Source organism: Ananas comosus, linkage group 7 (assembly GCF_001540865.1).
Source record: "Ananas comosus cultivar F153 linkage group 7, ASM154086v1, whole genome shotgun sequence".
NCBI classification, from domain to species: Eukaryota; Viridiplantae; Streptophyta; class Magnoliopsida; order Poales; family Bromeliaceae; genus Ananas; species Ananas comosus.
In genome coordinates, this window is record NC_033627.1 from 1,717,543 (window position 1) to 1,742,113 (window position 24,571).

The window sequence follows — 24,571 nt, forward strand, 5'->3', positions numbered from 1 at the left end:
TATAATAAATGTGCATTTATTATATGCAAATTGCAAAATATTTTAATTAATACCACAAGATAAATCAAAGTCCGTGACGCTTATCGAGTACCAGATATTTACGGTGCCCAGGAACCAACACATCGTCGTTACGGTGGCAAATCCGTAATTTCGACCATCAACAGGATCATTTGCAATCGCCGTTCTCTACCCCGTTGTAACTCCGATTTGACGTGATCTCGTCTTTTTCCTAACGGTACTTTCCTTCTCACGTCGGGGCCCACACCGCCCCGACCAATCAGAATGAGAATATATTTCCTGCACTCGGTGTATCCTCGCACACAATGAACCATGATGAATTGATAATTTATAGTACTTTTAAACTTTAACAAAGGGTAATTAGTGCGTCTACACCGTGGATAAATCCTATTTAATATGTAGTGAATACATTTTACGGTGTTAATAAGTGTAAGGTGTAAGAGGTGAAACTGTACACGGGGTCCAGGGGACAATTTCTCTTTACCAATAGGACACTTTTGCCCCTCCCCCTCGCTCTGACGTTGACCACACCTCGAGTCCCCCGCCCCCCACAACCACGTGATTCGCTTCTCCGCCGATCACGTCCGTTCGTTTTCCCTGCTATTCCATCCGACGGGTGGGATGAGATCTCCGCTTATACCCAAACGCAGGCGGATCACATGATCGCCAGCTGTCCATCGTCTGTATACTCTTTTTATACTGCGGTTACGATTCCGTACGATACGATGACGTGGCCGCTTGTCGTGACGACATGTAGGCACTAGAGTAATTAAATGAGGTGGGGTTTTTGGATGCACCCGGTGCGCCGTACAATTCGATGCGATGGCGTTCTCTGCGGCCGCGATGGATTGGAGCCTCTGAGCCCCGAGGAATTCTACACTGTCACACTTACACCACGTCATCAATAACAAGCCAATCACATTCCTTCTTTTCAAACAAAAGTATAATAAAAATACTTTTTTACAATTATGATGGGACATATATTCTTAAAAGGATTAATTTGATTGGTTTGTTACGCCACGTCACTAATATACCCGTTGCATTCTAGAATTTTTCATGAGCCCCACCACTCCTGGTTATTATCAAAAAGACCACTTTACCCTTCCCCTTCGCGCATTAAAGGAAAATCCCGAAGGACATTTCCGTAATTTAGCATGACTTGCCGACATGGCCATGCACCAAATTTCGACGTGATTAATTTACGCTTGATAACAATTTTCGATTTTTACGGAGTTAGTTTATTCCTAATGATCATCCTAATCATGGGCTCCCACTTCTCCCGCCTCCACGTCAAATTACCCCGATGCCCCTACTACTCCTAGGTTGTCCTACAAATTCTTCATTCATGGAGGGGTAATTTAGTCAATTCAGTTAAAAGTGTTAGCCGTTAGAGGGGACAGCGGTTCAGGGTGGGGGAGTAACTGCCGTTCCGTACGATTGGACGGAACGGGGCCGGCACGTTGCCACGTAGATGCGTCCCAAAATGATTTTAATTTTTACCATATTTATTATCCATTTTTTATACAATTTAAAAAATTATTTTTGTCCGTAGATTGCAATTTCGTCAAAATGCGTTACGAAAATTCGACTACTTCGACTCCGAATCCGGTCAAAATAAATATAATACATAATACTTTGCATACTATCATTATCTTTCAGCGTTTGCTGCAAAAAGCAACAAAATAATAAGCGAAAATAATAAACAGATAATTAACCAGGTACAAACTCGACTGCTTCTTTGTTTTGTTTCATCAATCACTCACTAGTTTTTCTCAATTGGAATCAAATCTCTTTCCCCATATCCACTCAACATTAATTAACCATGTACAAATTCACCACATTAGTTTTGGAGTAGTTCCACTAATCCTCTTGGTTTGTCCTTAATATATATATATATTCATACTATATATAAACATACTGATATATTATACACAGATTGGTATATATGTATAAATTATAATACAAATATGAAGCACTACTAGTGCACTACACGTTGGGTGTCTATACAGAAGCTCCGGTAAAGATTAACGAAACTAATTTTGACGGAAGTTGTGCGCTTTGATCTTTACTCGCTCATGCGGTTATTCGGGGATTTGTTTAATTCTTCAGGTATTGCTACAGTTCATGTCATGCTCCATTGAAAGGGATCATGCTCAATAGGTCCTTTTCTTTAATTGTTCATGCGTTGATTACGCTTCGATCCACGGCGTGTATGCAAACAGTTAATTCTCAGTTCTATTCTAGAACACTTGGTGCAGGTATAATTTAATTAACAAAATAAACAGAGGTGTTGTTTAATTAATTTATAAGAATTCGGTGCGTCGCATAGAGATTGTTTTTTTTTTTTAAATTGCAATAATTAGAAGCTTCATCATTTTGGTTATATTTCGGTTTTCAAAATCATGATTTTTCAGGTTAATACATTCAAACATGGTTGTTTAATTAAGGTTCAACACCCCAAATCTTTCTCCTCTCTCTCTCTCTCTCTCTCTCTTCTTTATTTCGGTTTTTATTTTATTGTATTGTATTTATTTTGTCGAGTATTGTTGTAACGCTCCAACGTGAACTGATTCTCTTGGACGGTGCAAATTCCATTTGGAGAGTTTTGGATATTATTATATGGCATATTGGCTTTATCAAGCCCATAATTGATTAATTAATTTAACTAAAATTACATGGTTTTAAGCAATGCCAGGATATATATATATATGATTTTGGCACATCTTCTTCGATGTGTGAACACGGTCAAAGACGATAGTGCTCAAATCAATGCACACAACAAACCATGGAGATCGATTGGAGTGCACACATTACATATTTGATTGATGATTTTTCCAATATCACTTTGGACAAATCGCTGCTGTCCGTTGATTTGTGCTAGTGTGTCGTATGGATTTGAGGTGTACTGTATAATTTTTTGATTTATCCTTTCAAAAATTATGCAAAGGGTTTAGGCTAATTTTCTTTTCTTCCTTTTTTTCCGTTCTCTCCCTTCTATTAATGTGGAGGTGATATGGTAATGATACGACGTAAATTTTGATATTATGCCGCTGTCTCGCTAATATTTGGTTAAATCTGTTTGATAAAATTTGACAATAACACATAATTACGATAAGAAAAAGAAATTAAAATTTTAATTAACAAATGCAATTCACCCATTTTGCTTCCTACATCCATTGATCCACATGAATTCTGCAGCGAACCAGCTTTAAGTGCATTCGCCTCCCGTAATCGGCAGCGAAACTGCTCACAGCACCGACTTCATAATCACAAGTCGAGTTGATCCGAACCGGACCCGATAACGGGATCGGATCACGAACCCAAGACCCAAATTTCGAGCGCCGTGGACTCGATTAGACCCGCTTAGCCCCACCGATTCGCAATCCCATTTTTGGTTCTCATCCCCTCGCACTTCGTTTTCCCCGACCTCGACTCCCTCGCCCATGGCGACCCCGCTCCGCCGCTACTCGTGCGATTCGGCGCCGCAAACCGTAGAATGGATGAGCGCCATTGCCGAATTTCTCCGCCCTTACAAGCCACTCATGGACGCCCACGTCGTCAACTTCTTCAAGGTACGCCTCAAACCCTAACCTAGCTTCGCCCTCCGAGTACACTTCGCGGAAACCCTAGGTTTCTTTAGGATTTTTCCGTAGTTTCTGGGATTAAGATTTTGGATTATGCAGGATAGGTTGTGGGAATTGGTGGACGAGGAGTGGATGGAATGTCTCCGGAAGGAATCTGTTGAGATTTTACTGAAGTTGCCATCGGGATTTGTTCGGGTATGATTCGATGATCGGCTCAAATCGTTTTGTTTTATATTTTTAATCGTAATAAATTTTGGTGATAGTATCAGCTCGATTTAATTTACTGTTTTATCATAAGAGTAGGTTAGATTGTTTTTGTTTAATTCCCACATATGTGACAGGACTACTGGCCCGGATCCCTGCAAGAATTTGTACTTAAGCTGAGGTCTCTCGCTGTTCATCGGGAGCCAGTTTCACATCCGGTATGTTCTCTAAGATTGTTTCTCATTACTGCAATTTTATTGCTGTCAAAAAAGGTCTCGAAGTTCATGAGAAACAAATAGGCTAATTTCTTTTTTGGAATTAAGAGAATGCTCTTCTCAGGAAAAATCTGATAATGCACTTCTTTTGCTACCATACAAGTCTTATGCTCTCAAGAAAAGTATTAGAGTTTAAACACAACAATGAAGCATGCTTAATGCGAATTTTAGGCTCCTTGGCCAACGAGCATTGACTTTCTTATCAGCTCTGATTTCATTTCTATATTTATTGTTAAATTATATAAGTCATTTTTATATGAAATTCACTTGCTTGTTATTCAAAATTTCAAATCTTGCAGATTCTACACAATTTGCACATGGCGTCACTTGGTACTGTCATTGCTCAGGGCATGAATTCAAAGAAGAAGCATGAAGTAGGTAAATGAGGTGTTGAGGAGAAATGTGGCCTCGCTTTAACTTAGATGACCTGATAAAGCTTCATACATGTTATATTTGTACTTGTAACCTATTGTTACGAGATGTATACAAGCTGTATATATAATATCTTAACTTTTTTTTCAAACAGGTAGAAATTCTCACTGGCGTAATTAGCAGGATTGCTGGTGATTACGGAGCTGAAACAATTATTGATGTAGGTTCTGGTCAGGTAAGATATCTCTAAGCATTTTGCCTATATTTATTTTATTTCTAATAGGAACTTCGCTTGCTCATGATGTGGCTGAAGGTAATGGTTAGAACTTCAAATCACTGATCTACTTGGGTAGATAACAAAAAAAAAACTTGCTAAAAAGCTTTGCTGGGCTGTGCAAATTGAGTTTGAATCTAGGGCAGGCTTAAATTAGCTTGCCTCTGACATGTCAACAAATGGAAGTTAGTAATCTTTGCCCTATTAGCTTGGTTTAATCAGCTGATTAACTGTTTATTGGGCAAATAGCAGAACTTTTGCAGTTCATTATATATTAGGATTCCTTGTTAATTATGCTCGTTCTTTCTCAAGCTTTCATTTTGCTTACACCTACTTATTTGTTGTTATCAGGGTTATCTTGCACAAGTGCTGGCTTTTGAGTATCACTTCTCTGTGATAGCAATTGACGCTTCTTTGCACCATGCAGCTGTTACAAATTCTCGTGCAGAGAGAATAAAGAAGCATTATGCGGCTAGATGGTATGAATCTTTTAAGAAATAAGGATAATATATCGTCTTCAAATTTTTTCTTTTTTACTTGTCCAAGTTCATGATTATTCCATTAATGTGTTAGTGCAGAGAATCAACATCTGAAAGTGCCAAAAACTGTCACTTGCCATGTTCTATCAAGTGAATCCTTGACCTCATTTAGTACTGCTGTAATACCTGAAAATAGAGCTGAACAGGTAAAGGAGACTGAGAATAGTTTGAAGATTAATGTTTAAGATATTTTTTTAATAAAGTATAAGTAAAGCTTCTTTTTTGTCTAATGACCAGTGTATTGAGCCTTCATTGGTTCTCGCTGGACTTCATGCTTGTGGAGACCTTTCAGTAAACATGCTAAGGTTGGTTTTTTTTTTTTTTTTAAACTATATTCTAATCTGTGGAAACGCAATTGATTAATTATTTAGTATTAATATTTATTGTATGTTAATTTCTCTTAGCATATTTTATGTTCATAAGTCGATATTCTAAGGCTGCCACACACTGTTCTTGTGTAACATTTCTATTTGTTTCTAATACTTTTTCCTATCTCAGGGCATTTATTGACTGTGAGCGGGTTAAAGCATTAGTAAGCATTAGCTGTTGTTACAACTTACTATCTGAAGAAAGCTGCGAGAAGATCAGCGCATCTTCTGGATTTCCGATAAGCAGTGCTGCTAAATTATCTTCCTTAATCCTTGGAAAAAGCATGCGCGATCTTGCTTGTCAGGTATGCTTCTTCATCCTCTGTTATCATATGTCTCCTTATAAATTGTATGGTTTAATTTCTTTCTCTGCATGGAGGCCTTATGTTTGGAAAGTAATGAAGAGCATTGAACTGTACGTAATATCAGGGGTACTATGCAAAATGCATTATTTTAGCTATTATGGATGCAGATCTTTACTTGAATTGCCTTCATTTATATTAATCTTATAGTAGTGAGGTTCAAATGAGAGATGCTAGTTCAACTCTTGCCCTTGTTTTCATCTTAAAAAATCCCAGCATTCTTTTATTCCACCAGGCATCCATTATCATTTGCTGATTCATTTGTAAAACTTTCAAGAAAAAATTGAGGAATCAGATTGCTGTGATAAAAGACAGGACATTTTTATTTCCTGACATTTTTTGTGTAACTTTTACGCATTGGATTAGGTTTCTTGCCTTTCTGTCATAGTGCTTTTTGTATATTTAGGTTTCTTGCCTTTCTGTCATAGTGCTTTTTGTATATTTCTAGTTGAGAAAGTAGCTGATGTTCCGGCATATTTTAAGTGATCTGGGTACTTTGTAGAGTGCAGAACGATGGAGAAATCTTACGCAAGAAATTGCTCTTCAGAATTTTGATGTTCATGCCTTTCGTGCTGCTTTTCAAATGGTAAGTATCCTCCCTTTTCTTCAGTATCATGGTGCTTGGTGTGTTTACTGATGGGTTTGTCATTTGAATGCCTAAGTACTTTTTATTATATATGTTATTTGTCAGCAAGTTCAACTATGGTAAACGAGAAGGAGATTAATGCGTACTATTTTAAGAAATAAGGTTACCGTCTGTAACTTCATCTTGCTGTCCAAAAAATGAAATATCTCGCTTTTATGTTTAATGTTTAATGAAAACTTAGCTGTCTCTTCATAAGTAAGCAGTTCTATTAATGCCTCTTAGCTCTGTTTTATTTGAGATTCAACTTTTATTGTTGTGAGTAACTGATACTTGTGATATCATGTGATGCAATCAACACCCTCAGCCTTGACTAATTATCTGTTTACACTCAGCTTCTTGAGAAGCACTTTCCAGAGGTCCTAAAATCCAGTCCATCAATTGGCCGCCAAGGGAAAGCTCTACGTCGTCAAAGATTTAGGAGAGTGCTAGAATCTCATTTGGTTGCGGAGGCAAGTGACAACTTTCCTTCTGCTTCCAAGGAACAATGTGTGGTTGAAGCTAGTAAACCTGTGGAGACTGAAGAGGTTGAAGCTGTTGTTGGATGTTGCAATCACTTTGAGCCAACAGGTCAAATCGGAAAATTTTGATGATCTTGCGCATGCATTGTAATTGTTATTATCTAAACTTGTCTTCCAATGTAGACCTGCTAGCTATGTATCACGGACACTTCTATAATTCTTGCGTGTCCGACACTTCTACCGGTTCTCACTTGTCCGTGTCGGACATGTCCATGTCCATGTCGAACTCGGGTCCTATGCGGACATGCCATGGTCGTGCGTTCGACATGGGCTCATGACGCTTACATATTTTTTTTGGACAATATAAATAAATTTTATATGGTGGAGAATTCTTTCCTTAAAATATATAAGTTATCAATGAAAATTTTATTAAATTTCATTCGTGCGAGAAATATAACAATATTTTAGCAAAATTAATATTTTATATATAACAAAAATATATTATTATCTTAATAATATTATATTTTATTAGCGGTGTCCATGCCATATCAGTGTCTTAACTTTTCGGAAGCTGCCGATCTTCGTGGTCTTTTGAGAAAATGAACTTTGAATAACACTTCGTAGTTTGTTTGCAGACATCACATGTGCAACCTTGGATTTTCCTAGCCAACTCGGTGTGACCGACTCTCTTGGAAAGCCTGATAAGTACATGCTTTTCAAAGAGTTTAGCAAATCTGGACTAGGCCGACTTGGTTGTGGGACCTTACAAGATGCTGATTTCTGTGAAATATGGAAGGATGTGCTACCTTTCTGTGTATGTTACCTCAAGTACTCTGTTGTTCATTCTTACTGGAATTTTCACATGCGAAAACTCATTTTTACCTGGTTTAGGTTGCAGTTGATTGTTGCATTTCTCATCTGATGGATGTTACTATTCCACTTTACTACATTTTGTAACTATAGATTGATCAACATTTGGACGACACATTCGTTTGAATCAGCTTAAGGAACATCTTAAAATTGAAAATTGCTGCTTGAAAGTTCACAGACTTCGATGTGTCATGAATCTTGTTGTTGAATAACAAAAAGGTGAAACTTTTTGAAATGAAAACAATTAGCAGAGACCAGATGTTTTATTTCTCTCGAAACAAGATGTTTCGTATGTAAATATTACTTAGCATGCTTCTTAGGTAACTACTATGTAGCTCCTTCAAGTATTGATCTGCTAAATTCTTTTTAAATCTAAAATGGTTGAAAAGTCTATTTTTTCTGCCTTATCCTTTCCCTACGTGGCTTTGTTTGATTTGTTCCTCAGACATAATTCCTTAGTCTGTCAATTAGTTCACTATACTGTTTATTTTACCATTACAAATGTTTCTTTATCAATCCCTTACGCACATGTAACTGATATTTATGTGTCCAAATTGTGAGAATTTAAATACCTTATCACTCTGTTCAGTAGAGAAAACTGACTGGTGGCTAAACAAGATATCAAGTGGATCATAACTGATGCTTCTGTTGCTGCAGGAACTTATAGGTCCTTTTTGGTCTCTTCGGGCTGCTTTAGGTCCGGTGGTGGAAACTTATATTTTACTAGATAGATTATTATTCCTTCAAGAGCAAAGCAATTCAGTTGAAGCAGTGTTGGTTCCTATATTTGATCCTATTTTATCGCCAAGAAATATGGCAATAATTGCTCGGAAGACTGATGCAGATTCACCTAGACTGTGACATGGTAATTACCCTTGCAATCTCTGAATGTGGAAGTGCATAGCAGACCATGGTAGCTTGTTGATTCCTTGCGTTGTTTCTGATGTTTTGTCTTAATATACTAGAGGACCTCAATCATCATGTAAGAAGACTGTACTTTTCCTGTTAAACCAAATAAGCCCATAATAATTTGCATGAAGCTAATTGCCTATCTCAACAGCCATTTCTGCTGTAGTGTTTCCTTTAAAGTTGTAGGATGACCATATTGAAGGAGCAGCAGCTTCTTAGAAATAAATTGTTGTCTTGGGATAAACCAAACATTGTGGGTATGCTTATTCTCTGCTTGACTTTGGACAAAAGAACATGATAAATCTGAGGGAACTTGGTTAAGTGCCTGAAACACTGTTCTCTTTCCATGTTTTCGCATTGATTGTTTTATTCTTATTCTGTTTTTTATTAGAACAGGATGTTAGTTTGCCAATGTAACACCACTGTATGTATATGTCATTTGTCACTTGTTGTGTCTTACGGAGATGATTTAGTGCTTCTCTTGTCAAATGTCATGTTCCCACTGCAAGCGTATGAGCTGCCAATGAAGATAGGATTTTCTTGACTTCGGCTAGATTTTTCGTTTGTTTGATGTGTTACTCTATTTTTCTTGAATAATGAGATCTCCTTTCTTTACTTGAGTAATCTCCTTCAAATTTTGTTTGCCCTCTATTTTTAATCTTCAATAGTTTTAAAATAACAGCTTTAGGAAATGCATAATTGTAGGTTGATCCATTAGGCAACTGAAGGCATGCTGTTGTAGGTTCAGGAAGAATCTCGAGATATGGGTTGCTTAAGAGGATCTATGCAAAAGAATAATTTTCTTAAATTACTTTCGTGTGAAATGTCATCTGCCTTGTCGCTATGTATTTCTCAAACGTGTGGATAAAGACTCATATACATCATCTAGTTCTCGTTGTGATGATCAATACCATCTCCTTTGTTGTTACGTCAGTCTAAAAAGGGCATGATATTTCTGTATCAACAGTTTTTTGGACCAACCTTTAATTTATTTTGTAGCTAACTTCACACTTACCTACAGTTACATGTTATAATTACTTGGGTGGTTAGTTGAGAGATTTGACTTCAGTTTGTGCTGCTTTATGTTCTTAGGTGGGTTGCGGCAAGTTGGTTTTTACTATTTTTGGCTACCAATACTGCATTCTCTTTTGATGTGGTGATCTAGCAAGTTGTACTTGCTATTGCTGGTAATTGATGTTTTATATTTTCTCCGATACACTCTTTTTAGGTTGTTTATCTTCACATAGCCAAGCTGTTCCTTAAAAGATAACACATTGTTTTTACATTGCTCAGCTATTTGTACTGGCTGATTCTAATGGCGACTGGTCACAATTTTATTGTCACACCCCAATAATCCCATATCGGATAGGAATGAGGATGTGATTGGGTATATAAGAGACTTAGACACTAGTAATAATAACTGAGCTTAAGCATTTTGGGCTGGTGGTTTGGGCCCAACGAGTTATTATTGCTAGGGAGTCGGGTTGTTACATTTGGTATCAAAGCCAGTTCACCAGCCGGAAATGTGTGGCGAGTCTCGGCTGAGTCAGGGTCTGAAAGACAAGGTGATAGGCTATGCCGGAGTCTGGACGACAAGACTATCGAGACGAGTCTTACATCGCCTGGTGATCTTGGGCTGTGTGTGTAATTGGACTGACGAGGTTGTCAGGGCCTTAACGGGGGGAGTCTGTCACACCCCAATAATCCCACATCGGATAGGAATGGGGATGTGATTGGGTATATAAGAGACTTAAACACTAGTAATAATAACTGCGCTTACGCATTTTGGGCCGGTGGTTTGAGCCCAACGAGTTATTATTGCTAGCGGGTCGGGTCGTTATACTTATACTTTGAGCATACATCTGTTTGCAAGTTGAGGATGATCACTTGTTTCTTTTTGATGAATAAAATATCTTTCTGAATTGTTCTTCATCCTTCAACTAAATACAGCTATGTTAAGCTCCTTATACAAGTGCAATTGGTAACCTATTATTTAGTTTTTCTAAACTAAGCATTTAAGAGAAAGTCAGCTCTTGGTATGGTTGAGAGTGACATTACGTGCCTAACAACTGCTGACTCCTCTGCAGATATTGAATCCAAAGGTCTCCACGTCATCAGCCACCACTTATCCATCGAGCCACACAATCTATTGATATTTATTAGTAATATGATATCACCCATCGGAGAAAGAAGCGTGTGGAGGTTGACTCAAATTGGGTATCCACTGAAGATGTCTTAGTATATACTGCTTGGGCATGCCATTTTGTAGCTTTTATGGAGTATGATAGTATTTCCATGGCTCGTGTGGTCATGGAAAGTGATGTACCTTTATTGTATTTGGATGTTTTGTTCTTTCTTGCCAAAGAATTTTTATTAGACTGGGTGCAACTCAGTTGAATTTATTTCTCCCTTGTGCAGGCCCGGCCCACTAATTGTGGGCTTTGAGAAGGGGCCCAGTTGATTCAATTATCTATTGGATTTGTCGTGAGTTTTATCTGGTATCTTTTCGTCCGTAATCGCTGTTGTTCGATCTCTCTCTCTCTCTCTCTCTCCCTCTCTTTTCCTTCTTTTGGATACCTGAAAAAGGATTAAACTTCTTTGGTTGATGATAGGAAACATGAAAGGGTGGATTAAACTTCTTTGGATAGTAGCAGTTGCTTTATTAATAGCATCATCAAAGATGAGATTGGGTTTACATTTGATTGCCCTGTCTTGCGTAATTTATGATCTTATTCATAGCCAGCTGGTGATGTAATAGCCTGACTCCGGATGATGTTAACTGATCTTTTAGCCCTCTTGCAGGTTCCAGGTTCTGTATCATTTGGCCTCGTTTAGCTCTATGAGATGAGGACAACTGTGGAGGTCGTGGTCATGGGTGAAAAGGATGGTGCCTCTCTATAGTGCTGTGGAGATTATTCTGCATAATAACCAAGGAACTTCAGAGCCGTCAGGCTTCATCTCTCTTGTCTCGAGAAATTGTTGCCTCGACCTAATCTATCACTTCAGCTTTGAACCGGTTCTCTCGTCTGCATCCATCAATCTCAACTTTGGTTCCTCACGATCCATCCTCAAAACAATCAACTTTAATTTGATGAAAGGTTTCAATTCCTTTGGCGGCGGCGATAAAAGTGGAGGTGGATATTGGGTGGGAGTTAAGAGAACCGGTCGATGACTGAAGTGGTGAACCAGTTCCATGCAATAATTTCTTCTTGCACTCTTGTCTCTTCAAGCCTTATCCTTTTGCACACACCTGGACTCATCCTAGAAGGTCTCGTGTCATCAAATCTTATACTTTTAATTGAAAGAGCCAACATCTGAAGTGATCTTCTCTGGAGATCGACCAGGAAACTGTTCCTTGTCTTCTGGTTAATGTGCTGGTTTCACCACAGCCGATCAACTCATACGTAGTGCTACGTAGCATTTACTCGCTTTCTCTTTCCATACTTTTTGTTTGTTTGCAGCAGTGCCCTGTTAGCTCAATTAGGAAGCTCCAAGGTCTCAACCAATTGACTGCAACAGCGTAGGTGGCGGCTGTGACCGCTACAAATTTTACGCCGCGTGGAGGGGGCCGGATATGCGCATTGGTTAGCTCTATGACCCCTGCCTTTTGTTTGTTTCGGTATGGATGGTGATCTTAATACGACAAAATACTACTGATAGAGTAGGTATGTTGAATCTCAATGCATCTCTGTATCGTATATTGTTGGTTGGGTAAATGCTATTCTTACAAACAACTTCTACAATAATTTATTTATAAATTTTAAAACTTAGTGGTTAGATTTTATTCTTTGCCTTGTTAATTACAACAATCACCTCGTTGTTGATATCATTTTACTAGTTAAATCTGATACATGCCTAAGAATTCGTTTGTGAGTACAGTATTACTGTATTGGCTGCTTGCAATGTAGTTGGAGAATCTGGATAGGTACGCGCAAAATCGAAGTGGGATTTTGTGCAGGATCAATCATTAAGCTTATCGCCCTAACATGGGCGGATGCATCGAATGCGCCTAGTCAGCAGGCCGTGCGCCTAATCAGCAGGCCACGCGAGTTGCCAATATTTTGGAAGTCTTGGTTGATGGCAATAAGACGGTCCAAAGTCTTTCCTCAGAAATAAAGAAAAGCTTCCAGACAAAAGACGGACCCGAGTCCCTGTCACCGAAAAAGCTTCCTCTGCGTGATATTACAACTGGCGTCGAAGAAGCTCGGATTTGACGCGGCTCCAATCAATTGCCAAAATGTACGTTCAATTTCAAACCGAGCCGATTCGGTGAGGGCTCGCCCCAGCTCGGTCCGTTTTACACCCCTGATTACAAGTACTAGTTTGTCGTAACGGAAGAGCATCCTATGCGTGATGAGCAATGGAGATTAGCAGTATACTGTATGCCTAAGCATATGAAAGATGGGTAAATTGCCCTCAAAACTGCGAGGCGGTGGTATTTTGGTTCTCAAATTTTAATTTGTTATAATTTTTAGCTTGAATTTTTAAAATTATTATAATCAAGTTATATAATGTAATTTAGCTGACTAAGCATTAATTTTTGGCATATTATCAACCACTTCTACATTTATTGTATATATCGATATATAATCAATTAAATTGGACTATTTATTCTATAAAAGATTGAGAGGTTGTATAGATTTCCTGCTAGTGTTTCAGGATGAGATATGCTTAAACCCTAACAATAGCAGCTACTTTAATTAATACGTAAGATGGACCCATTCAACGGGAATATGATAAAAGGACCAAAAGGGGGAAACTAAGGAATATGATAAAAGGACCAAAAGGGGGAAACTAAGCCACCGTTTGGTTCGGGGTTAAGTAAAAATTTGTTATTCTAAAAATAGAGTTAAGTTCAGGGTTAAAGTGGGGTTAGAGTAATTTTGTGTTTGGTTGAGAATTGGATTTAATCTAGATATAGATAAAGTATTGTTTGGTTGGAGTAGGTGGGATAAAAAGAATAGTGGGTAAAATAGTGTTTTATTTGGTTGGAATAGTGGGGTGGGGTGGGGTTAGAGGTGGGGTTAGCTAACCCCACCCCAAATGGACTATTCCGGAATAGCTCATTTGGGGTGGGATTAGCTAGTCCAACCCTACAAATTTGGTGTTTGGGAATAACTTCGAAGTTAAAGAGTTATTTTACTTCTTAACCCCGTACCAAACGGGTGCTTAAAATATTAAGAAATAAATGGTGGCTTGAATCGTTAGTCTCTAGGTGAAGTTGCCAACACAAGCTGAGAAATACCCACTGACGATCCTCGGATTCATGGGAGGGGGTGGTGGAAATCCCACCGCGCTTATTATCCGAAAAGCGCTTTTAAACAAAGTCCCAGGAATTTGCTTCAACCCAAAATATCCAATTAAAGCAAACATGCTATCTTCGATTAAAAACGTAACACCCCTGATAATTGCCTTGTTGTGTTTGAACTGTGATTGCGCACAGCTGTATGGATAGTTCAACGTGCTCATTAGCCTCTAAGTAGGAGAGGTGGATCATCATTTTAGGCATATTATTAACATGGATACTAAATCATCATAAATTCCATTTGGGGCAATTATTAATTGTTTGCTTAGAATTTTAGATGGACCCAATCCTGCTCCTCTCTGTTCACTTGTGCTTTATAATAAATAATAACCGTATTAGAATTGTCGCCTCTTATGCACCAACCAACACGGAAACATAAGTATTCTAACTTATAATTCCAACGAATACAACAACATAACGAGTTACAGGATGGCCGTAAATTGAATTTGATCATAGCTTCAAAAAAGGGGTGATTTTTTTTTTTTTGGTGAGTATTTATTTTTGGAACTCTGTTTGGATCTGGCCGCGACCGTTGGTTTCCTTCTCTTCTTTCCTTTTTTTTTTTTTATTTGTGAGAATTGTTTGTGAGCCTTATAATTCAAGCCAAAACTCAAATAATCTACTGCTAAAAGAAATTCGAAAAGGTTGAAAATTAAATTTCAAAAAAATAAAAAAAAATAAATGCGCACATGCATTGGGGGGGTAAGAACTAAGAACTAAGAACTAAGAACTAAGAACTAGGGGATGCGACCAGTGTTGTGGTTGAGGTTGGTACGGAACAAGCAGGTGCCGCGTGGGGTAAAGACTATAATAGGAGGGTGGGTAGGTTCTTCTTTTATTTGTTAAATAATAATAATTAATTAATAAAGTTAAAAAAAAAATAAAGAAGAAGCAAAAGAAAACAAATGATTACAAATTTTTATTTTTTCTAAAAAAAAAAAAAACAAAAGAAATGAATGACCAATCCTTTACCATTTCGCACCACATGATTCCCCCTCCCCCCCCCAACTCTCCACTGGAAGCTCCCAAAATTCCCCGCTTAAAAAGTTGACCTGGGCCACTATTAATACACCTCATAATCCCCTCATTATTTACATACATATCTCAACACCAAGCAAATTAAGCACACCTCCCCTTATAATAATAATAATAATAATATTATTATTATTATTATTATTATTAGATTTCTCAATACCAAGCAAAATCTATACACGTCTCCTCTATTCTCTTCTCTCTCCTCTCTCTCTCTCTCTCTATCTCTCTCTCTCTAGAGCACATATATCGATCGATCTCCATGAGCTTCTTGAGCATGGTGGAGGCAAAGCTGCCTCCCGGGTTCCGGTTCCACCCGCGGGACGACGAGCTCATCTGCGACTACCTCGCCCCCAAGATCGGCAAGGACACCAAAGGCGGCGGCGGCGGCGGCGGCGGCTTATTCTGCGGCTGCCCCGCGTTGGTCGCCGTCGATCTCAACAAGTGCGAGCCCTGGGACCTGCCTGGTGAGTGCACCAGTTCAATTCTAATTTTCACCACACCATAATCACTTTTCTTAATTCATTTGCTCAATATATATCCTTAATTATTACTCTATCTCTTTACCTTAGTTTCCTCCATATTTAGGTTCATTTCTTTAAGATATTAGAAACCAACGTAGCTTATGTTATTCCCTTACACATGTATATATATCTACTCTTTTTCATCATCATGCACACATGCACGAGAGAGAGAGAGAGAGAGAGAGAGAGAGAGAGAGAGAGAGAGTAAAATGATTGTTGATCTCAAAGTTGTGCCCTAATAAAGAATATATCAGGTGTTACGCACACATGGACATGGGGAATAGATCTTCTTCTCCCAGTGATATTAATTAAGGTTTTTCATTAAAAAATTAGCTAACTTAATTTAATTTACTGAGAGGGGAAGCATATATATATATATATAGGACAAGGAGAAACCTTTTAATTCATCAACCCTTCACAAAAGTATTTTATAAATTTTATATAGGCCGGCTATAAGAATAACGTAAGCATTGCACCCTAAATTATGGAAGTGCTTTTATATGTATACTCACTTGGGTGTAAGGAAATTCCTACAAAAAATACTTAATTAGTACTCTAATAAAGTACTAATCCTATATTTCTCCTCTATCTTTTGATCGAGTTAACAATTTGTAGTCATATTCTAAGTAATCAATGCAATCTCCCTCTATTCTAGCTTAGGCATAATTAGTGAGAAGCCGAAAATAAGAATTCGAATGCTAAAAGTAAAAACTCTAATTTACGGCCTTTGCATATGCTACTGTAGAAAGATATCGAAAGAAATTTAACTCGATTCGTTCGAATAATTTTACTCGAACAACGCAAATATCTCACAAAATAATTTGCTTTCTAATTTTGACTTTCCAAATTTGTTCCAAATCAACCATCATTTGTTTTACTTAATTCATATCATGGAAGCACCCCTAAACATATTCTCCTTGATAATATTCTTTTGAAATTCCCTTACAGAAAGGGAAATCCATGAAAATGGCATCCATTAATTATTATAACTTCTACATACACCTTTTCCCTGATATATGTATATCACCACACCCAAACTTTGATGCTGTTACTTTGTCTTTTTTGGAGTGGGGAACTTCTTTTCCTGTAACAGAAATATATTCTTTCTACCAAAATTTTGGTCACTTTTCAACCTCTTATGCGTCTTCATCCCTTCCACATCATGATTTTTAGCAATTTTGTTTTTTTTTTTTTTTTTCATATTTTCTTTGGTCATATAGTTTGTAGGCTTCTCAAACCTTATTAGAAGTTCCAAGCCGAATTTGAGCACAGCTCAGACTCGAATCCGGTACTTGTGTTCTCCGTCTATACTGTACCTGTTTATGTTAGTGGATTGGCACGAAAATATGAGTTAATTTATTTAAACAAATATTTGATTTTCAATTAAGATCTTCCCAACAATATATAATGAAACGGAGTTCATGTTGAACTTTCAACGGAGTAAGATTGAGTTTAAATGCTCGTATACTATTTATTGGAATGGATAAGTGTTAGTATGCTAAACAAAACGCGTAGTTTATATGATTTTCATTTTTTTTTTTTTTGTGTGTGTTAAACAACTGATATAATTTAAAATTACTTAGAAAAGTAAATTAAAAGCTGGCCAATTCCATGATGAATTAAACAAATCTGTAAATGAAATGAAGTGGAAAGTATATATATATATATATATATATATATATATATATATATATATATATATATATATATATATATATATATATGCTCATGCTAAAGTACATAGAATGGATGGCCCATTGTTTGAAAGCTAAGTTAGGAGGGAAAACTCCAAGCTACACTTATATCATTTAAAGAAGTAATTTAAATACGAAAAAGACACAATAATGTATAAAAACAGTGTAGCTCACAACGATTTAGACAAGTTATTTGTTTTATTAATTATTGAAAAATATTACACGATTATTGGTAATAAAACAGGCATTTATTTATTGCTTAAATGAGCTAGTTGAATAGGGACACATTCCATGCTATTGAAAAATAAAGTTGTTATTTCAATACACACACAAAACATGGAAATTGGAAAAAAAAAGAAAAAAAAGAAAGAAAAATGGCGTGATAACCAACTACACCACGACACCTTATAACGTTCAAATTCAAATGTTCAAATATTTGATTTTCACTTTTATTTATATTATTACTAAAACCATACTAGTATCCTAGGCTAAGTTTGGTATTACAACGTGTAAAAGCATTCAGTTTTGTACTTTAAAGATAAAAATGTACGGAATTTATTTGAATTATAGGCTAATTTGAGTCGACTACCTAACTATTAAAAATTTTAATTTTACTGTCCAATCTTACAAGATAAAAGGCACAAAGTTAATGCGTGAAGTGAAAGGTAAATATTAATTTCGAGTTGAATCTTTTTATAATAGGAAAAATTTCAAATACCATCCATGTCGTTTCATACTTTTTCATTTTAGTACCATTTGGTTTAAAGTATATCAATTTAGTATCCTGTTGTTTCATTCTTATTTTTTTATTATTGATTCCACTAATTTTTTTTTCATTAAATCAGTAACAAAATTAAAACTAAAGGGTAACAAAGTGAATATTTGATAAAATTAAGTGAGGTATCTAAAGTTTTTTATATATAATTTAATAAAATATTAACGAAAAAGCTGATAAAAAGATAAAAATAAAGCCACATAATACTAATTTGATACACTTTAAACCACAGGATGCTAAAGTGAGAAAGTGCAAAACGACAGAAGTAGCATTTGAAGTTTATTCTTTATAATAATGTAAGTATATAATTAATTAATAAGCTCTCAGGAAATTTTGTTAGAAAAAAATTACTTAATTTAGCGGCTTTATCAAAAAAAAAAAAAAAAAAAACACTACTTAAATAGTACTTTGGTCGACATCACATGCACGGACAAGTGTCGAGTGCTCGACAAACCAGCCAGCCAACCAGGATGGGCCGCACGAATCTCCAAGCCGGTACAGAGAGAGGTGGGGGTGGGTAGTTCAGAGCTTTCCGATACAGGCTGGCCCTGCGATACATGTATGGAAGGATATGGAAAGGGTGGGGGGCTGCCTGACGTTGACGTGGCAACGTTTCGACATCCGACACATATCACCAAATTAATTAATCATCATCATGGTGTTAGGTTTGATGCTGATGCCAAAGATATATCCCCTCTCTCTTTTTCTCTCTCTCTCTCACTTTCTCTAAATTCTACATTGTAGCCGATTAATATGTGAAAAAAAAACGGACCGTCTCTGACGCACGTGATAAAAATTTGATAGTTAATATTCAGGATTCTAAATTTGAATTTTATTTCATATTTTAAACTAAATTTATTTTTTTAAAAAATAAATAAAACATATAGTATGTTATCTATTTCTCTCAAAAAAAAAAAAAGTGTAAAAGAAAACATTTTGGCTTGTTTGGTTTTGTACCAGCTTGTGAAAGAACTTCACCTAAAACCATTGTCTTTTCCCGATTTCTACATCAACGCTCCCCATCTTTTGTTAGGCTACTATAATGATTCCTCCTCCTTTTTTTTTTTTAGGGTTTTTTTTTTTTTAGAGAAATATAGTATATTATTCGCTTTGTTTATTTCTTTTAGAAATAAATTTAGCTGAAAATATGAATCAAGTAGAATTCGAACTTGGGACCTCGGATATCAACCACCAAATCTTTTGCCACTTGCGCTAAAAGTAATCGGTCTTTTTTTTTGTAGAGTTTGTTTTGCTCGAACGGAGCTGTCGCTTAAACAGTTTTTATAATTAATTGTCCGAAAGAGTACGTATTGGAATGCATGCACTTCTTGATTATGTTTTAAAACTAATTAATTATTATAGGATGTTTGATTGCTTTTTGATTAGATATTCTGCTGTTGCAAATATAAAAGTTTTAAATTAGAATCTTTACTTTTGACAAAAGAAAAGTTTCTTTTAGCTCACTATAGGGTTTTCACACCATGTACAACAAAGACTATTTTTGAGAGAAAGTGTGCGCAAATTATTTCAAAGAGAGAACTTGGTCTAAAAGCTAGATTAAACAGGCATTATCACAGGTCAGAAATTATTATTATGTTAAAGCATGGTAAGCATTAAGAAATATATCTATATCTATATATATATATAGCTTTACAAAGTGATGAGATTAGAGGTAGACCCTAAACATGCAAAAGCTGTATCTAGTTAAGAAATAAGAAAGTAAATTAAGTACCACACTGAAGAATTTGCTTTTGTTGAAATGCATCTGCACTCAAGTATATAAGATCGATGTTCCTCAGTACTAACTAAAAGCTTGTGTCCATGGATATATAGAGGTGCTTATTATTTCTAGCACACACACACACATGCTGAAAATAATATTTTGTATCACACACACACACACACACACACACACACACACACACACATTATTTGTTGCTGAAAATAATATTTTGTATCAGAAACTGCATGTGTGGGGGGGAAGGACTGGTACTTCTACAGCCTGAGGGACCGTAAGTACGCGACGGGGCTGCGGACGAACCGTGCGACGCTGTCGGGCTACTGGAAGGCCACGGGGAAGGACCGGGCGGTGTCGCGGCGCAGGGCGCTGGTCGGCATGCGGAAGACGCTCGTATTCTACCAAGGCCGGGCCCCCAAGGGCAAGAAGACTCCCTGGGTCATGCACGAGTTCCGCATNGCCCCTTAACGGGTTTGGGCAGGTGCCCTGCTTCTCCAGCTTCGCCCGCTACCCGAACCCACTGGGCCTCGGCCTGGGCCCCCACCACCACCACCACCGCCATCACCCCTCTCAAGGTGAGCAAATTTATCATAGTAGAACCGTTTTATCCGCCATTATGATTCATATTTATGTTCTTTTAATGATTAGCGATTAAAATTGTAATATGCATAAAAGTTCAAAAACTAAAATAAAAGTCCAAATTACAGAACCAAGTCTAACATAGAGGAGTGTAGTAGAAATTAATGCTTTCAATGAATATAACAAAATAAATGTGCAGAAAAAAAAAAGAAAAACTTTGATAAGTAATAACTAACTCTAACATAGCATAATAATTGGCTAGGTGCAACTTTTTTTCGAAGCCGTGCTATAAATTCATAAAACTACCTTATTATTTATAGCAAAAATAATAATTAAGTAATAGATAATGTGAAACACCATTTGAGATGTTGATGTAGATAAGTCAAAGTAGCAAATTTCATGTATCACAATAATTATGAGATTAAACATAAACAAGTGAGTTTTTAGTGAAAGAGTAGTTGGTGTTAACATATTAATTACTCTTCTTCTTTCCTTTATTATTATTATTATTATTATTATTATTATTATTATTATTATTATTATTATTATTATTATTATTATTATTATTATTATTATTATTATTATTATTATTATTATTATTATTATTATTATTATTATTATTATTATTATTATTATTATTATTATTATTATTATTATTATTATTATTATTATTATTATTATTATTATTATTATTATTATTATTATTATTATTATTATTATTATTATTATTATTATTATTATTATTATTATTATTATTATTATTATTATTATTATTATTATTATTATTATTATTATTATTATTATTATTATTATTATTATTATTATTATTATTATTATTATTATTATTATTATTATTATTATTATTATTATTATTATTATTATTATTATTATTATTATTATTATTATTATTATTATTATTATTATTATTATTATTATTATTATTATTATTATTATTATTATTATTATTATTATTATTATTATTATTATTATTATTATTATTATTATTATTATTATTATTATTATTATTATTATGCCTTTCTCATTCTTTCATTAAAATAAAACAAAATAAAGAAAACAATCTACATGCTATATGTTGTTTTCCAAAAGCTACCACGTTAATTAACAGTTACTTTCATGATTACGAACCATCTTTTTTAACTATTTTGTCCTTACATGTAATAACAGCTATTATTCAGATTTCACGACTAATATTGTTGTCACACCCAACTATAATGTTGCACCTATATATGTCATCCTTTTCCCATGTTGCTTTCAAAAAAAATTTATTTTCTAGGTTCTCAAAAAAAAAAAAAAAACTACTATCTAAGCACTTTAATTCCATCTTTTATCTACATTTTCTTATACAAAAATGTGATGAAGGGTCCCATTTACATGGCTCAAATTGTAAATTCTATACATATTACATTCCAACACTAATTCAATCCAATTTATTAATACCAAAGTCTAGCTGTCCTCTTCTCCTAAACCTTATCCAACTTCCATAAAATAAAATTAAAAGAAAAAGCTCAAACAAGTGCAAGTCCAATGAAAATAAATAAAATATTACAAGCTTTGAATTTAGTCTTTAGACTTCAATATCTTACAACTTAATAATAGGTGCATACATAATCCTATATTTAATAAGTCCAAAAACTCTCTATTATAGTTCCCTAATTTGTTCCACTGCTGATTACTACATAACCATATTATATATTCAATACTCGCCCCAAATACGTACGCATATTTCATATTTTGCCTGAAAAACCGTTTGTCTTTAAAAACTTAAGCTACCTGCGAAAACAACTAATCTGCTGATACAACTACTTATGATCTACAACTAGAGCCTTTTCTTTGGGCAATAAATAATCCATATCAAGAATCAAATTCACTTTTCTTTGTTTTTTTTTGTAAAAAACAGGATGATTGGGTTCTATGCAGAGTGTTCTCCAAGCACAGAGGAAACAACAACATTAACAATGTGAAACCACATAGCATGGGAACAACAACAACAACAACAACAACAACAACAAGCCTCTATGAAGACCCACTCAACTCATCTCTCCCCCCTCTCATGGACACCTACGCCTACACCACCACCATCACCACCCCCGACGCCCAAACCCCGTTCACACCACAACAGCAGCAACAGCCCCTTAACGGGTTTGGGCAGGTGCCCTGCTTCTCCAGCTTCGCCCGCTACCCGAACCCACTGGGCCTCGGCCTGGGCCCCCACCACCACCACCACCTCCACTTGCCCTTTATGGAAAGGGGCCCACTGACGCCCATAAAAGCCCCGGCCCACTCTGGCCCACTTCCCGAGCTGGGCCCACCACCCTACGACGCGACAAAGGTGGGCGAAGCGGGTTGGGTTGCTTTCTTGTCCGAGTCCAATTTGACCTCTTCTTGGAACCCGTTTTCATGAGATTTTTCATTTTGTTTTTTCAGAAAAAAAAATATTTATAGCTTGTTATATTTCGAGCGCCTCTTGATTGGTGAGTAAGCGAGCTTAGTTTGTATATTAAGCTTACTTTGTATACATGCATGAAGTGTGTTACAGTTGTTGTTGGTTTGAATTGCTATGGACATAATTGTTTAAGTAAGTGGGGATGCATGCTTAAATTGGGTTTGTGGAGAAAAGAGAATGAATTAAATGAGGAGAGGAGGGATCTAATTATGTCATTAACATGAGTGCTTTGAGTGGCTTTTGTTGCGTGAATCACACAAGTTTGGTTTCAATAATATTCCTTGTTCTTTTATTGTGGTAGGCTCTTTATTAGGAATGAAATTTGTTCACTTAATTTACTAATCATATTTTTGGGTTATTTAATTATCACCAAATTAATTAATGTGACTCTCTTTGCTTCTGGTAAGAAAAGCCAAATTTGTTTTGTATGTATCTCCAAGACAAGTAGATGTATATATATCTTGCTCATTTTAGTTGATGCTTTCGTGTTCGAAAGCATATATAAACCAATTAAACATAACACTATATATCTCAAATATCTTCTTCAAAAGCTTGTGGATGTAGCAAATTTTGCTGCTAATTTTCTTTTCATTTCTAATGCAATAGCAAGTTTAAATATTGAATATTCTAATGTTGCTTTAATGCGCAATAAATGCCAGAGAAGTAGCACATGACGTGCCTTAATTGTGTCTTTTGGTTAGATAATCCAATTATTATTTTACTTAGCTAGATATAGGATCAATAGGAAATATTAAAGCTTGAAAGATACAGTATGCTATTCAATTTGTACGTGTAAAATATTATATATTAACCTACTATATAGTCTACTAGATTGTTGTTTTATGCCCTAATAATATATTTAACAATACAATATTGCAGTATCCTCCTGTTGCTATCAAAAATTGCCACCTTAACCGATAACCAGATTAATTAATACTAATTAAGTAATGACCTCTATCTGTTTTATAATCAATATAAAAAAAACAGTAACACACTTCAATATGTTGCGTCAATATTTAACTACCAATACTACTAGATATTTTATGATTTCATCCCAGCGCATCATTACTCTCTCTCTCTCTCTCTCTCTCTCTCTCTCTCTCTCTATATATTTTTATACAAGCTATGAGTATAAATGTTGTCACATGATAGGAGCCTAGATTTTCTTTTTTTGAGAAAATGGTAGCACGTTATCTGCTTTATTCATTGAAAGGATGAACTAAACTATAAAAGTGAGGCAACATAAGTCTCGAAGAGGGCCAAAAAAAAAAAAAAAAAAAAAGCTACCGACTACAAAAATGCCAATTGGCTGAGAGAAATTGCTCTCAATTAAATGTTCGTCGGCTGATTAATCTTATAGACTGCAAGAAGGGGGTCCGGCTGGACCTTCCTAAAGATCATATCATTTCTGACCTCTCAAATTATCTACCAGCAGGCTACCAGTCCGATTATTCTAGTACTCGTTGACTGCGTTCCAATTCTCGTCATCCAGTACCTATCTCAAACCAAGATTACGTCGTCTCCCAAATCTCTAATTGGACATTCTCCATGGTCGTCGTCATTAGAAATCTAGAAAAAACA

The 24,571-nt window shown here is 35.8% G+C and overlaps 3 protein-coding genes across 17 annotated transcripts; all 3 read left to right on the plus strand.

The window, feature by feature from the left end:
• Nucleotides 3,416-13,425, plus strand: LOC109712296 (protein RRNAD1). 15 transcript variants are annotated; one of them, XR_002216811.1, is made up of 18 exons: nt 3,416-3,590; nt 3,702-3,797; nt 3,944-4,024; nt 4,381-4,455; nt 4,608-4,688; nt 5,079-5,206; nt 5,301-5,412; nt 5,504-5,571; nt 5,765-5,939; nt 6,499-6,582; nt 6,975-7,209; nt 7,736-7,914; nt 8,628-8,835; nt 9,972-10,066; nt 10,967-11,377; nt 11,682-12,147; nt 12,344-12,463; nt 12,788-13,425. XR_002216811.1 is itself a non-coding variant. In XM_020235786.1 (14 exons), the coding sequence occupies exons 1-13, from the start codon at nt 3,462-3,464 to the stop codon at nt 8,829-8,831; spliced, it is 1,647 nt and encodes a 548-aa protein (XP_020091375.1). In that variant the 5' UTR covers nt 3,416-3,461; the 3' UTR covers nt 8,832-8,835; nt 11,682-13,425. The 15 variants fall into 15 exon arrangements, 3 of the variants coding, with proteins under 3 accessions (XP_020091375.1, XP_020091376.1, XP_020091374.1); XR_002216808.1 differs by having other exon boundaries at nt 11,682-12,463; XR_002216807.1 differs by having other exon boundaries at nt 12,341-13,425.
• On the plus strand, nt 15,198-20,415 carry LOC109712731 (NAC domain-containing protein 21/22-like). The gene is made up of 2 exons (XM_020236474.1): nt 15,198-15,683; nt 20,171-20,415. Exons 1-2 carry the CDS (start codon nt 15,479-15,481, stop codon nt 20,413-20,415), a joined length of 450 nt encoding a protein of 149 aa, XP_020092063.1. The 5' UTR covers nt 15,198-15,478.
• On the plus strand, nt 20,413-23,282 carry LOC109712297. Its single transcript, XM_020235788.1, has 2 exons — nt 20,413-20,522; nt 22,445-23,282. The coding sequence occupies exon 2, from the start codon at nt 22,520-22,522 to the stop codon at nt 22,946-22,948; it is 429 nt and encodes a 142-aa protein (XP_020091377.1). The 5' UTR covers nt 20,413-20,522; nt 22,445-22,519; the 3' UTR covers nt 22,949-23,282.